At 36.9% G+C, this 14,047-nt stretch overlaps 1 protein-coding gene across 1 annotated transcript in view; it reads right to left on the bottom strand.

Moving 5' to 3' along the window:
• Nucleotides 1–14,047, bottom strand: part of Ccdc171 (coiled-coil domain containing 171) — a 324,843-nt gene that overhangs the window by 51,336 nt on the left and 259,460 nt on the right. The window contains exon 25 of the mRNA XM_060365796.1: nucleotides 9,042–9,194. Coding sequence (XP_060221779.1) covers nucleotides 9,042–9,194 — 153 coding nt within the window. The remainder of the gene's footprint in view (nucleotides 1–9,041; nucleotides 9,195–14,047) is intronic.

Raw genomic sequence — 14,047 nt, 5'->3', positions numbered from 1 at the left:
CTCACTAATAAGTGGATACTAGACCTATAAGATAGGATAAACATAGTAAAACCTGTACACCTTAAGAAGCTAAACAAGAAGGAAGTCCCGGGGTAAGATGATCAAACCTTACTTAGAAAGATAAATAGGATGGACATTGGAAGTAGAAAACAGGAAACAGGAGAGGAGCCTACCACAGAGGGCCTCTGAAAGACTCTACCTAGCAATGTCTCAAAGCAGATGCTGAGACTCATAACCAAACCTTGAGCAGAGTGCAGGGAAGCATATGAAAGAAGGGGTAGTTAGTAAGACCTGAAGAGGACAGAAGCTCCACAAAGACCTAATATACCTGGGCCCAGGACGTCTTTTCTGAGACTGATTCTCCAACCAAGGACCATGCATGGAGATAAACTAGAACCCCTGCTCAGACGTAGCTCATGATAGCTTAGCATACAAGTAGGATTCCCTAGTAAGGGGAACAAGGACTATCTCTGACATGAACTCAGTGGCTGACTCTTTGATCTCCCTCCCCCCCCCCCATCCGCCGAGGGAGGAGCAGCCTTGCTAGGCCACAGAAGAGGACATTGCAGCCAATCCTGATGAGCCCTGATAAGCTAGGGTCAGATGGAAGAGGAGGAGGACCTCCCCTATCAGTGGACTTAGAGAGGAGCAGGGAGGAAATGAGGGAGGAAGAGTGGGATTGGGAGGGAATGAAGGAGGGAGCTATACCTGGGATACAAAGTAAATAACCTGTAATTAATAAAAAATAAAATAAAATAAAATGGAAAAAAGTAAAAAACATCAAGTAGGGAAAGTAGATTTTTATTGTATCTGCATCACAGAAAATATGACAGGGGGAATATAGTAACCCTGTATAGATTCACAGAACTCATCTAATCAAAACAACAGGAAAATGAACAGGAGGGGGAGGATAAACTTTGAATACAATGTCTGCAGTTACTTGGTTTAGGGAGATTCTAAGAACTAATGGTTGAAGACGTCCCAAATCTCTGAAAAGATCTATATTCAGAGATGCAAGAAACTTCACTGAATAGAAGAAACTCCACCCACTGACCACAAAACCTAACAACTAACTATGCTACGACATATTACAATCAGATTGGGAAAAAATGATTTAAAAACAATCCTGAATGAAGGTTGAGAAAAAAATGAGATAAGAGATGTAGGGAATCAAACACTTGAGTGACTGCAGATTTCCCACCAGAAGCCATGACAAAGAAAAGGAAGTGACAGGATACTTTACAGTGGGAAGACTCCTCTCAATACAGAACTTCATATTCAGTGAAAATATTTTCAAAAAATAAAGTGAAATAAAAGCATTGTAAAATGAAACAGAACTACAAAATTCATTGTAAGAGTGAATGTCTAAAACAAATGCCAAAGAGTTTTCATCAACCTCCCCTATTAGTGGACTTGGGGAGGGGCATGCCTGAAGAAGGGTCAGGGAAGGTGAGATTAGGAGGGGAGGAGAGAGGGGCTTATGAGGGGATACAAAGTAAATAAAGTGTAATTAATAAAAGTTTTTTAAAAAGAGTTTTCCTCAGACTAAAACAACAACAACAAAAATGATAGCAAACAGAGATTTAGGTCAATTATGATATAATCATGGGAAAACAAATAACTTACACCCTAGTAGGAATTTTTCCTCTTTTTTGAGATTATAATGCAATTAAATCATTTCTCCCCCTTTTTCACCCTTAAAGTCTCCTGTATACTCCTCCTTCTTCTCTTTCAATTTCATAACCTCTTTTTAAATTAACTGTTACTGCATGCATATATGTCTATGTATATAAATATATTCCTAAGTAAACTGGCTCAGTCTAGATATTGTTACTTGTATGTATGTTTCAGGACTGATTATTTGGTATTGGAAAACCAGTTTGGGGGTTCTTCCCTAGAGAAAATGATTTCTTCTGCTCTCAGAATTCCTTAGTTGCCTATAGGGTTGACGATTGTGAGCTTTTCTCCATTTTTGGCACGTCTACTGTTGTTGTCCTGTTCAGTTCACATTTAGGCAGTTGTGTTGGTGAGACATTGTGGATGTAATGTGTGGCATTACTGGGGAACACAGTCTCATAGAAAATTCCCTGATTCTCTGGCTCTTACAGTCTTTAAGCCCTTCTTCACAATCTTCTATGAGCTTTAGGTGAGGAAGTGTTTTGTGTCCCTTAGAACTGAGCTTCAAATTCAACATTTTGATTGGTGTAGTTTTCTGTAATGATCCTTAATGAAAGGTGAGGACTCCTTGTAAGATCCTATACTTTCTTTGAAGAGGTTAATAACAATTTTAATATATATATATATATATATACACACTTATATACACTTTCTTTGAAGTAGTTAATAACACTAATATATATATATATATATCACTAATAAAAAAGCTATATAAAAAGCCAGTAGATAAATTAAAATGGAATGATAACAAATTCAAAAAATCAAAAGGGGAAAAAAGGAATACAGACAAACAAATACAAGAAACAAACATTTTTAAATGGCAGAAAAAAAATCCAAGCCTATCAGTAATATATTAATTATAAATGGCCTAATTTCTTAATAAAAAAAAAAGAGACTATGAAAATGCATTAGGAAAACCAAACCATTCCTTTTCAGAAGAAACTCACAGTAAGTAAAAGCACAGGTAGATTTTTAAAAGGGAGGTTGTAAAAAGACATGCTGTGTCCTAAACTGACAAAAGTAGCGTACCCTGGACAGAATAGGAGGCCTGTACTTGGGGGTCTCAAGACAATAACCACTGAAATCACTCGTATCTTAGAACCCCCTAGACCCTCAGAACACACTTCCTCTGTCTCACATCCATTTGCTAAACCTTTGAGGTAGTATAAAATCACTATGGTGTGGAAAGAGTCAGTTCCCCCATATCCACCAAAACCTTATTTAAAGAGCTTTTATTAAGGTAACCAGTGGCTTCCACAGGTCAAGTCTAAAGGATATTTTCAACCTCTTTTCTACTGTACTTCCAAAGCATCTGACACTACTGACAACAGATTCTTCTTGAAATATTTTATCCCCATGGTATATTTTTGGTTTTTCTTTCATAGCCTCCTTTATAACCTTGCCTTATACTCAGGAACTATAAATTGAATTTCATAGCTTTATCCTTAGACAATTTTAGACTGAACCTTAAGAATGTGTTAATGAAAAAAAAGAGAGAAAGACCTTAGAAAGAGCAAAGAGCTCAGTTTTTGGGATATACTGAGGTTGTCATAGATGGAGAAGTACACACTCAAGCTACAGTACAAAGCAGAGCAAAATGATGCCACTGAAGTATTAAGCTATCAAATAAGCTTCCTAAAGTGATGCAATCAAATTGCTTTCTATCTGAATAAAGGTTATTAAACTAATAGTACACATACTTGAACATTTCGCAGTAGACTTTACAATATCTCTGTTAGGGAGTCATCATCCTCATTAACAGTTGAAATTCTGAGATCCAAACCCCATTGTTAACAATAGACAGAACTAGAATCTGTGTATCAAGTGCTGCTGCAGCATCTTATCCTTCTAACTTCGATGTGAGTTTAAATCTTAGAGCTTTTTGCTACATCTGAGAACAACAAGGAAGTAGCTTAGGAATTGCACTTATAAAATGAACCACTAAAGTAGCAAAAATAAGCAACTACTTCTAGATTTCTTACTATAAAAATAAGTCCCTATGTAAAAAAAAAAAACTCCATTTTTAAAAGCAAGAAAAAATGTACTTACTATGTGGGATATAATTTCTCTTATAATTATATTTATAATTTATAACTAAATTTTTGTAATGTATACTTAGTAGAATTCCTAATGGATACACCCTCAAAACTTATGCCCTTATGCACCAAACAGTATTGCCTCTCATCCATATCACACAAAGTCTAAGGCTTTCTCTTCTCCCTCCCTCAAAGTTCTTACATTCACATTAGAAAGAGCACATGCAAATGCCTTGACAAATAAATTCACCATAAAGATATGCTACTATTTTAAAAATAGTGACCTTCAATAAAAGAAACCATAGAGTGCACTGAATAAAGACACTGAACAGCCTTCTGTTCAGAATGATAGCAGGATGATATATCACATCACATGGAGGAGTCTTCACAGTATGTGTGTCCCCTTCTTGAGAACGATTAACAGAATAGACAAGTATCACATGTGAAGTGGTGAGCAAGGTGTGTTCAGACTAGAAAGGCAGTATATTCGGGCATAATACTAAGTATGGTTTCTTCAAAAAAGTAATTGGTGACCCCAAAAATTCTACCAGGGAACCCCTACCTCTGATAAACACCTTCAGCAAAATGGATGGATATAAAATTAACTCAAAAAAATCAGTAGCCCTCTTGTATATAAAAGACAAATGAGCTGAGAAAGAAATTAGGGAAACAACACCCTTCACAATAGCCACAAAGGACATAAAGTGCTTTGGTGTAACTCTAGCCAAGCAACGCAAAGACTTCTATGAAAAAAAACTTCCAGACTCTGAAGAAAGAATTAGAAGAAGATATCAGAAGATGGGAAGATCTCCCACACTCATGGTGTGGCAAGATTAATATAGTGAAAATGGCCATCTTACCAAAAGCAATCTACAGATTCAATGCAATGCCCATCAAATTACCAACACAATTCTTTACAGACCTAGCAAAAACAATTCTCAACTTAATATGGAATAACAAGAAACCCAGAATTGCTAAAACAATCCTCTACAATAAAAGATCTTCTGGCGGTATATCCATCCCTAATCTAAAGCTGTACTGTAGAGTAACAGTTATAAAAAAAGTGCATGGTACTGGCATAGAAACTGGCTGGTGGATCAATGGACTCGAATAGAAGACCCAGAAATAAACCCACACACTTATGGACACCTGATTTTTGACAAAGATGCCAAAACCATACAATGGAAAAAAGATAGCATCTTCAACAAATGGTGCTGGTCCAACTAGATGTCTACATGTAGAAAAATGAAAATAGACCCATACTTATCACCCTGCACAAAACTAAAGTCCATGTAGATCAAAGACCTCAACATAAAACCAGACACACTAAACTTGTTAGAAGAAGAAGTGGGGAATACCCTTGAACTCATTGGCACAGGAGACAACTTCCTGAACAGAACACCAACAGCACAGGCTCTAAGAGCAACAATCAATAAATGGGACCTCATGAAACTGAAAAGCTTCTGTAAAGCAAAGGACACTGTCCTCAGAACAAAATGACAGCCTACAGATTGGGAAAGGATCTTCACCAACCCTATATCTGACAGAGGGCTAATATCCAGTATATATAAAGAACTCAAGAAGTTAAACTGCAGAAAAAAAAATCAAGTAATCCAATTAAAAAATGGGATACAGAGCTAAACAGAGAATTCTCTGCAGAGGAATATCGAGTGGCAGAGAAACACTTAAAGAAATGCTTAATGTCCTTAATCATCAGGGAAATGCAAATCAAAACAACCCTGAGATTTCACCTTACACCCATCCGAATGGCTAAGATGAAAAACTCAAGTGACAACACATGCTGGAGAGGATGTGGAGAAAGGAGAACCCCCCTCCATTGCTGGTGGGAATGTAAACTTGTACAACCACTTTGGAAATCAGTCTGGTGCTTTCTCAGAAAATTAGGAATAGTACTACCTCTAGATCCAGCTATACCACTCCTAGGCAGATATCCAAAATATGCTCAAGTATACAAGGACATTTGCTCAAACATGTTCGTAGTATCTTTATTCATAATAGCCAGAATCTGGAAACAACCCAGATGTCCCTCAACTGAGGAATGGATACAGAAATTGTGGTACATTTACACAATGGAATACTACACAGCAATTACAAACAAGGAAATCATGAAATTTGCAGGCAAATAGTAGGAACTAGAAAAGATTATCCTGAGTGAGGTATCCCAGAAGCAGAAAGACACATATGGTATATACTCACTTATAAGTGGATATTAAACATATAATATAGGATAATCATGCTAAAATCTGTACACCTAAAGAAGCTAAGCAAGAAGGAGGACCCTGAGTAAGATGACCAATCCTCATTCAGAAAGGCAAACAGGATGGACATTGGAAAATGGAGAAAAAAAGGAACAAGACATAAGCCTACCACAGAGGGCCTCTGAAAGGCTCTACCCAGCAGGGTATTGAAGCAAATGCTGAGACTCATAGCCAAACTTTGGGCAGAATGCAGGAAATCTTGAAAGAAGGGGGAGATAAAAAGACCTGAAGGGGATAGGAACTCCACAAGGAGAGCAACAGAACCAAAAAATCTGGGCACAGGGGTCTTTTCTGAGACTGATACTCAAACCAAGGACCATGCCTGGATAAAACCTAGAACCCCTGCACAGATGTAGCCCGTGACAGTTCAGTGTCCAAGTAGGTTCCCTAGTAAAGGGAACAGGGACTGTCTCTGACATGAACTGATTGACCTGCTCTTTGATACTTCTCCCTGAGGGGGGATCAGTCTTACCAGGCTATAGAGGAGAACAATGCAGCCAGTCCTGATGAGACCTAATAGCTAGGGTCAGACGGAAGAGGAGAAGGACCTCCCCTATCAGTAGACTTAGGGAAGGGCATGGGAGACTAAGAGGGAAGGAGGGCAGATTTGGTAGGGGACTAGAGAGGAGGCTATAGCTGGGATAAAAAGTAAATAAATAGTAATAAAAAAGACAAATAAAATATTTTGACACAAAAAAAATCCAAAAAATGTAAGTGGTTAAAATAACAATTTTTTTACAAAGAAATTATTTATTTTACAGTCATTTGTAACATTAGCCTATAAAATTCAAATTGTTTCTTAATAACATAACAATTAAAGAAACAATTTCTGTTTACCAAGTTTTGCCTTTCTTAAAGGACAAGCAATTAGTTTTAAGCAATAAAGGTTGGTATAACCCAACTGAGTTAACAGAAGCTAAATAGTATAATGCAATACTAACCAATGAGATCAGAGAATAAACATGAAGAAAGGTGAATATGTAAATTCAAGTGTTCAAATGTGCAATGTTCTCTATTTATCTTAATTTCTCTTAGCAGAAATCAAAGCATCATTAAGCTCTCATTTAAAAATCTAATAATGTCATATAAATTTGAACTAACACCCTGGCTCCCAAGTTACTGGCTTTTTAATGTTTATTAGAAAAATTCATAATATTTGTCTTCATAAATATTAGATATCAACTGTGGCCGAACTACTCTTGGCCCAAGGTGTCTTTGTGGCAATGAAGAATACCTCAAAAGACCTTGTATTTGTAGAGCTTATCTGAGGTTCAGGTGAGGGCAGGGGACAAACAGACCATAAACAAATACATGAAATACTTCATGGGTCAGTGGAGGGCAGGAACTATGACAAAAAGAGTAAAGAAAGGAAAGTAAGAAAACTTCACAGGCACTTGTCAAAGATAACTATTTTCTATAAAGTTAGCAGTCCTGTAGCCCTGATTGACAAGAAAGGTGGACTTAAATTGTGCCTTGCCTTGCACTGTCCGGGATGACGTGATACAAAGAGAGTGAGACAAGTTCAACTGTGAGGGGAGCACGGTAAGGAGAGCCAGATGATAGTGACCCCAAGGAAAGCCAAAAGAAAAACTCTCAGTTCCTCAATCTACCCTCTAAAGCTATGTTAAGATATGTTAAAAGTCTTTCGAAGGCACTCTGTGGTAGGCTCCTGTCCTGTTCTCTATGTTCTCCCTCTTCCGATGTCCATCTCCTTTGCCTTTCTGAATGAGGATTGAGCATCTTACCCAGAGTTGTCCTACGTGATTAGCTTCTTTGGTATGTTTATCCTATATTATGTATGTCTAGTATGTTTATCCTATATTATAGGTCTAGTATCCACTTGTAAGTGAGTATACACCTGTGTGTCTTTCTGCTTCTGGGATACCTCACTCAGGATGATCTTTTCTGGTTCCCACCATTTGCCTGAAAATTTCATGATTTATTGTTTTTGATTGCTGAGTATTATTCTGTTGTATAAATGTACCACAATTTCTGTATCCATTCCTCAACTGAGGGACATCTGGGTTGTTTCCTGATTCTGGCTATTACAAGTAAAACTGCTATAAACATAAAAAAAAAAAAGAAAGAAAACTTCACAGGCAATATGGGGCAAAGAGAGGCAGAGAACAGTGGGACAAGGAGCCTGCCAGGAGGAAAGTGTTGGCTGGTGGCTTCAGTTCCAAACACCACAGCCCCAAAGATATCACTGGAATGCTGGCGGTGGAGCTCAAACTGAAAGGCAAAGAGCCAAACCCCAATTCTCACCCACCTGAGGTCAGCCAGGTTAACTCCTGTTCTACTAAACAGTATCATCATTTGAAACTGGTCCACAGCTTAACGTCAAAACGGTAGTTTTTACTTAGAAGTCATCGATGCATCACAAGCACATCAGAAAAGGAAGACACACGCTCCCATCACTAACAGCCCTCTGAGTGTCTGTTACATCCCACTACACCATGAGCACGTTCATCTTATCAAACTCCCCAAATGCAGATCCCAAATGCAGATTTTTTTTTAATTTTAAATTAGCCCAAATTTCATCATGGCTAAAATTTTAAGACATAAAATGAGTGCTGAAACAGAATTTTAATCATATAGATGAATCACAACATGCATTTTAGCTAGGCATGTATTATGAATAAGTCTAGTTTTCTACAGAGAATAATCACATGTTCTAATTACCATTTTGGTTATACGCATAATTAATAATATTCTGTCTTAATGGGACACAGTGAATCTTCAGACAGTTATAAGCTTAACTATGCATACTGCCAAACCCAACTGTCAGCCGCACTGCCAAACAAAGGAATCCTGATGCAGTATTTGAGCTTGATAACAATATGTATATCTTTGTACATGATACAGTGGAAAAAATAATTGCTTTTTTCTCTCAAATGTTTCTCCATACTAATTTCATGTTGATTGATCACTTATCCTAATTACACACATACACATGCAGAGAGAGAAATGTTCTTTTAAGCAATAAAGACATAAATATAAATGTGGCCCAAGACCCAAAGAAGACAAAGCCATTCTGGCCAGGACTCACCGACTGTAAACTTTCATTCTCTCTTAGGCAAGCTGTGTGGAGCTCAGACTTGAGGGTTGCGATGTGATTTCTGTGTGACGTCATTTCTTTCTCTAATGTAGTGATTCTGGTGCTTGCAAGCTGGTAGACATCCATGAAACTTTTAATCATGGCCTTAAGAAGTAAAAATAATGTCACATAAAATTCAAACAAAGTTGCCCTTAAAGCATAATTTCTGTAATTTGAAAGCAAAATTATCAAAATATTAAAATAAACAACTTTTATAGTTTCTGAAAAATAAAGACGAACCTCATATTTTATAAATAAAATATGAAATAAAGCTTTCACTAAGAAAGCTTTGGGATAGGGTGTGGAGGCAGCTCAGGGGAGAAAGTGCTTTTTGCACAAGTGTAAGGAGCAGAGTTTAGAGCCAGCGCCCAGGTACAAAGTTGGACAGGGTGATGCACATTTATAACCCCAGTTTGGGGACCCAAGAATATCCCTGGAGCTCATTAGTCACTACCTCCCCTAAGACTCTGTCTCAAGAAACAAGGTGAATAGCCCTGAGGAGCAGCAAGACTGGCCTCCATAAGCACACGTGTGCATGTACATCCTCACATGTGTTTACACGTGCACACAGAGATGCACACAGATGCGTAAGTTCACACAAACACACACAGAGAAAGTTTGAAAATAATTGAATCTTCATTACAGAAGATTTATTTAAATGAGATGTACTTTGATCTATTGTGCTTAAAATTTAGAACACAGGTTTTAAATATGGCACACTTATTTTCTGTACTAAAATTAAATTCAGGTTATAATTTGACCTAGATTTTAATCTTATAAGAGACAATACACGGATTTATGAATAACATATTAATATCTCATAATGAGCTGAGTTAGTAAAACTTTCAATCTACCTAACAAATGTTTTGAAACAACAGTTGAGTTCTTACTCAACTAATCCTGTGACAGACTTCTGATTCCTATGAGAGAAAAGTGTAATCATATTCATCATATAACACAGAGGTGCCTTCAGATACAACCTGCATAATAATAATAAAAGCAGCTATTACTTATCATCTTCCCTAAATAGTACAGATTTGGGGTTACTGAGCTCTGTATCAAGAAATCTTCAGTGAATTTTAAGCCCAAGGGATTGCATTCTATTATACCCTCTTCAGCTAATCTTTCAAAATGCTTCAAGTACATCAACATTAATTCAAACATTTCAAAGATATGTCCAAAAACAGTATCACAGTATTTATGAGAGAAAGATTCCTACTTCAGACATATCAAACAATGAGAGACAGAGTCTAAGAATGTACAAATTACAGTCAGTCTGATGGTCTGGACTTTGAAAGGTATTTATTTGAGCAATTCTTAATGCATGTGAAAAATAATTCTGTGACTAAGCAAGCACTGGTGTTTCGTGTCTGAGAAGCAGTAGGAAAGAAAATTCAGAGGCTTTACCAATAAATTCCTACTTGCCCTCAAACACCCTTCTCACACAGCATCCCTTTCAAGAGCCATCTACAAAGCCCAAAGGGCTGCAGTTAGCTTCCGTCCCGGCTCCCGGTGGGCTCTTCACACCAGCTTTGATTGTCGCATTCACTGGAGATGTTTATTACTTTACATGTTTTTCTTCGTTACCAGACAAGCAGTCCATGAGGCCGGGCTCTGTCTGCACGTCTGTGTTCTCCAGAGAGTAGTCCTCATTCAGTATTTGCTTGAGTAAATGAGCAAAGTAACAACTTTTGAAGAATGTAGTAATTAAAAAATAGAAGAGATGAAAAACTGCAATCCACCTATCACTATAAATTCCCTCATAGAAAAGAATAAAGATACTTGGAAAATATAATTTTAATGTCAATCTAATGAATAAATTATTAATCACACTTTTTTTTAAGTTGGAGAGAAAAAAGCATAGCTTTAGGTATAAAAGAGAGTACATAGTACAAATTCTCTGCCCAACAGTAAATCATGGTACAACCTGGTATGGGGGAAGCTATCCCATGTCCTAGCCTATCACACCTTGAGTCATTTTAAGATACATTTATATCTAACAAGGCATTTCCTGACGTGTCCAAAGTATGTAAAACTCAGACACAAATGAAGCTGAACGTGCAGTTTGGTAGTGGAGTGTAGGACGTTTGCATTTATCCCCAAATTGGCAAAAATAATCCAGTTACTTCTGTTTCTTCCTGTATGACATCTCTCTTCATTGTTATGAGTCCATTTCTCCTCTCCAGTGAGGTAGCAAATCCACCCATCTTACTGTGTTACACACACAGCAGTGTACTCAGGACATGCCACGCAATCTCCAGGGCCTCCATCTCCTCCCTCACAACATAAGGCAGGAATAGAAGTGACTCTCTAGTCTACTGCCAAAACTGCCGTGAGGCCCAGATAATTAAAATACGTAATGTTTATTAGTTATTTGCTGTAGTCGGGAACTGCATAACAAGCTTGATTACATTTCTTTATAGTAATCATACAGGGCAGATACGGGCTTTTTAATCTAATTTTTAGGATAAAGCATAAGGGCATTACCAAATTAGCAATATGGTAGTGGTATTCAAATAAAGGAACATTAAAAGCAAAGCTTTTCTCCTTACTCATTAACTGTATTATAGCTCATATAAGAAGGGCTTCTAGGGTGCTGGAGAGATGGCTCAACAGGTAAGAGCACTGACTGCTCTTCCAGAGGACCTGGGTTCAATTCCTAGGACCCACATGGCAGCCCACAACTGTCTGAAACTCCTGTTCCAGGGGATCCGACACCCTCACATAGACATACATGTACTCAAACACCAATGTACATAAAATAAACAGATAAATTTTTTTTAATTTCTAAAAGGCTTCTAAAAGTGATAAAGTCCTGAATCTCACTATAATACTATTGTTTGAAGTCTAACATCTGCAATGAAATCCTAATTATATAACTTTGATAACTGATTCACATGTGTGTACATATACATATAAAGACAGTACATATTCTTGCTATATAAGGATCTAAAATGTTTACAAACATTCATAATATCCTATTGAATGAAAATGGGAATTATTCACTTGGCAAAACGATCTTAGATTATTATTTCATTGTTAAGTCACCAAAGAATCAGCCTTTAATATTTTGAAATGAAAGAGTTCAACATTTTAAAAGCAATCCTGCTTCTTAAATTTATAGAAATTATTTTCTGGATTCTCAGATGTAAAAGGAATACATAATATAAGGTCCTTCAAAGCTCATTTTTTTTATAAACAAAGCATTTAAAGACTTAGAAAACAGCTCTCGTAGCTTGCATAAAATCTGAGTTTGACCCAGTACCTCAACGACCCAAACCATGAAGTTCAGGACACCAGTGAGGTCAGCTCCTTAACAAGAAGAAGGGTGACATAAAGATAGTGACCTGAATTCAGAGGGGAGGTGGGAACAGGGATGAACAAGCGCCTCGTGACCCTTCATCAGTCCTCTGGAGCCAACCCTCTCAGTGCACACGCTGTTCCCATGTCAAATCACCATGTTTCACGCTCAGAAAACACAGAGCAGCATGAGACTGCAACACACCCGGAGTCTGAGTGGCCTGTGTCAACTTTCACCTAGGGACTTTGAGAAGATCCAGCAGTGAATGAAGTCTGTACCTCAGGGATTCACTCAGTTATCTAAGAAACAGGGGGGAGAGGGGGTTGAACGAAAAGGATAAAAGTCGTTTTAGAGTTAATATGTAGTAGTAACAATTGACATGGATGTGTGTACTATAGAAGGCAAAATATCTGAAACACACAGAGGTAAATGTCATGTGAGGACAAACATATTTCCTATATTATGGACTTCCTCCAGAGTATGTAGCAGTCAGACCTCATAACTGAACATCAGAGAAAATGCAATCACTGGAACCCTGACAGTAAGAGAAAACATCAGTGAAAACTATCCTAACATTTGAACATTAAAATATTAAACCTTTTGTCTACATTGTTGAGTAACTAGGAAACAAAAACCTCTGATGTTTCACTTAAACTTATAAATATTTTTCATATCTATGTTCTAAAAGATACTGGGTAAAATAAGCATGCCAAACACACTAAATATATAAAATATAATTCATTTTCACAAAAAATAATTCCTGTTCTAAAGAATTTATGTAAGTTAAATTATTACTAAATACATGAAAAGATATTAACTACACTATGCATAGTAGACACTCAAATAAATGTTATCCTGGATAACTATATCATTTTAGGAAAATTCATGCATTAACTCATTAAAGATTAACTATTTCTGAGAAGTATCAGTACTAGGCACAAGGCAAAATATCTTAAATATATTTACATACATGGTAAAATGGGCCCTCTCTAAAGAACTTTCTACCATCTATTCTATTCCTCCAGAGTATGTAGCAATCAGACTTCATAACTGAACATCAGAGAAAATGCAATCACTAGAGTCCTGATGATAAGAGAAGACATTGGTGGAAAATATCCTAAACTCTGAATACTAAAGTAGTTTTTTGCTGCAACAAAACATCTCAATCTCACAATGATAACATGCTTATAACTTTTCATATCAAATTTGTTGATGCATAGAATGAATAAAAAACTAGAAATACAAAAGAAAACAATTCAAAGAATCAATGAAGTTGGTATGTTGCAATGTAAGATTGCAAACCTTTAACAAAACTAACCAAAAGAAAAAAGAATGACCCAAATTAATAAAATCAGTAATGAGAAAAATTACAACAGATACCGAGGAAATTCAAAAAATCATAGGAACATACTTTAAAACTATAAGCTAGTCAGTAAACTGGAAACTCTAAAAGAAATGGATGGACTTTGAAATGTGCATGGATATCTGATGGTTACTATTGCTGTGATGAAACTCCATGACCACAAGAACTAGGGGAAAAAAAAGTTTCTTTGGCTTATGCTTCCACATCACTGTTCATCTTCGGAGGAAATCAGAACAGGAACTCAAATGGGACAGGATCCTGGAGGCAGAAGCTGGCACAGAGGCCACAGAGGGA

This window comes from Meriones unguiculatus, chromosome 12 (assembly GCF_030254825.1).
Source record: "Meriones unguiculatus strain TT.TT164.6M chromosome 12, Bangor_MerUng_6.1, whole genome shotgun sequence".
Taxonomy (NCBI): domain Eukaryota; kingdom Metazoa; phylum Chordata; class Mammalia; order Rodentia; family Muridae; genus Meriones; species Meriones unguiculatus.
This window is presented reverse-complemented; position numbering and strand designations above follow the sequence as displayed.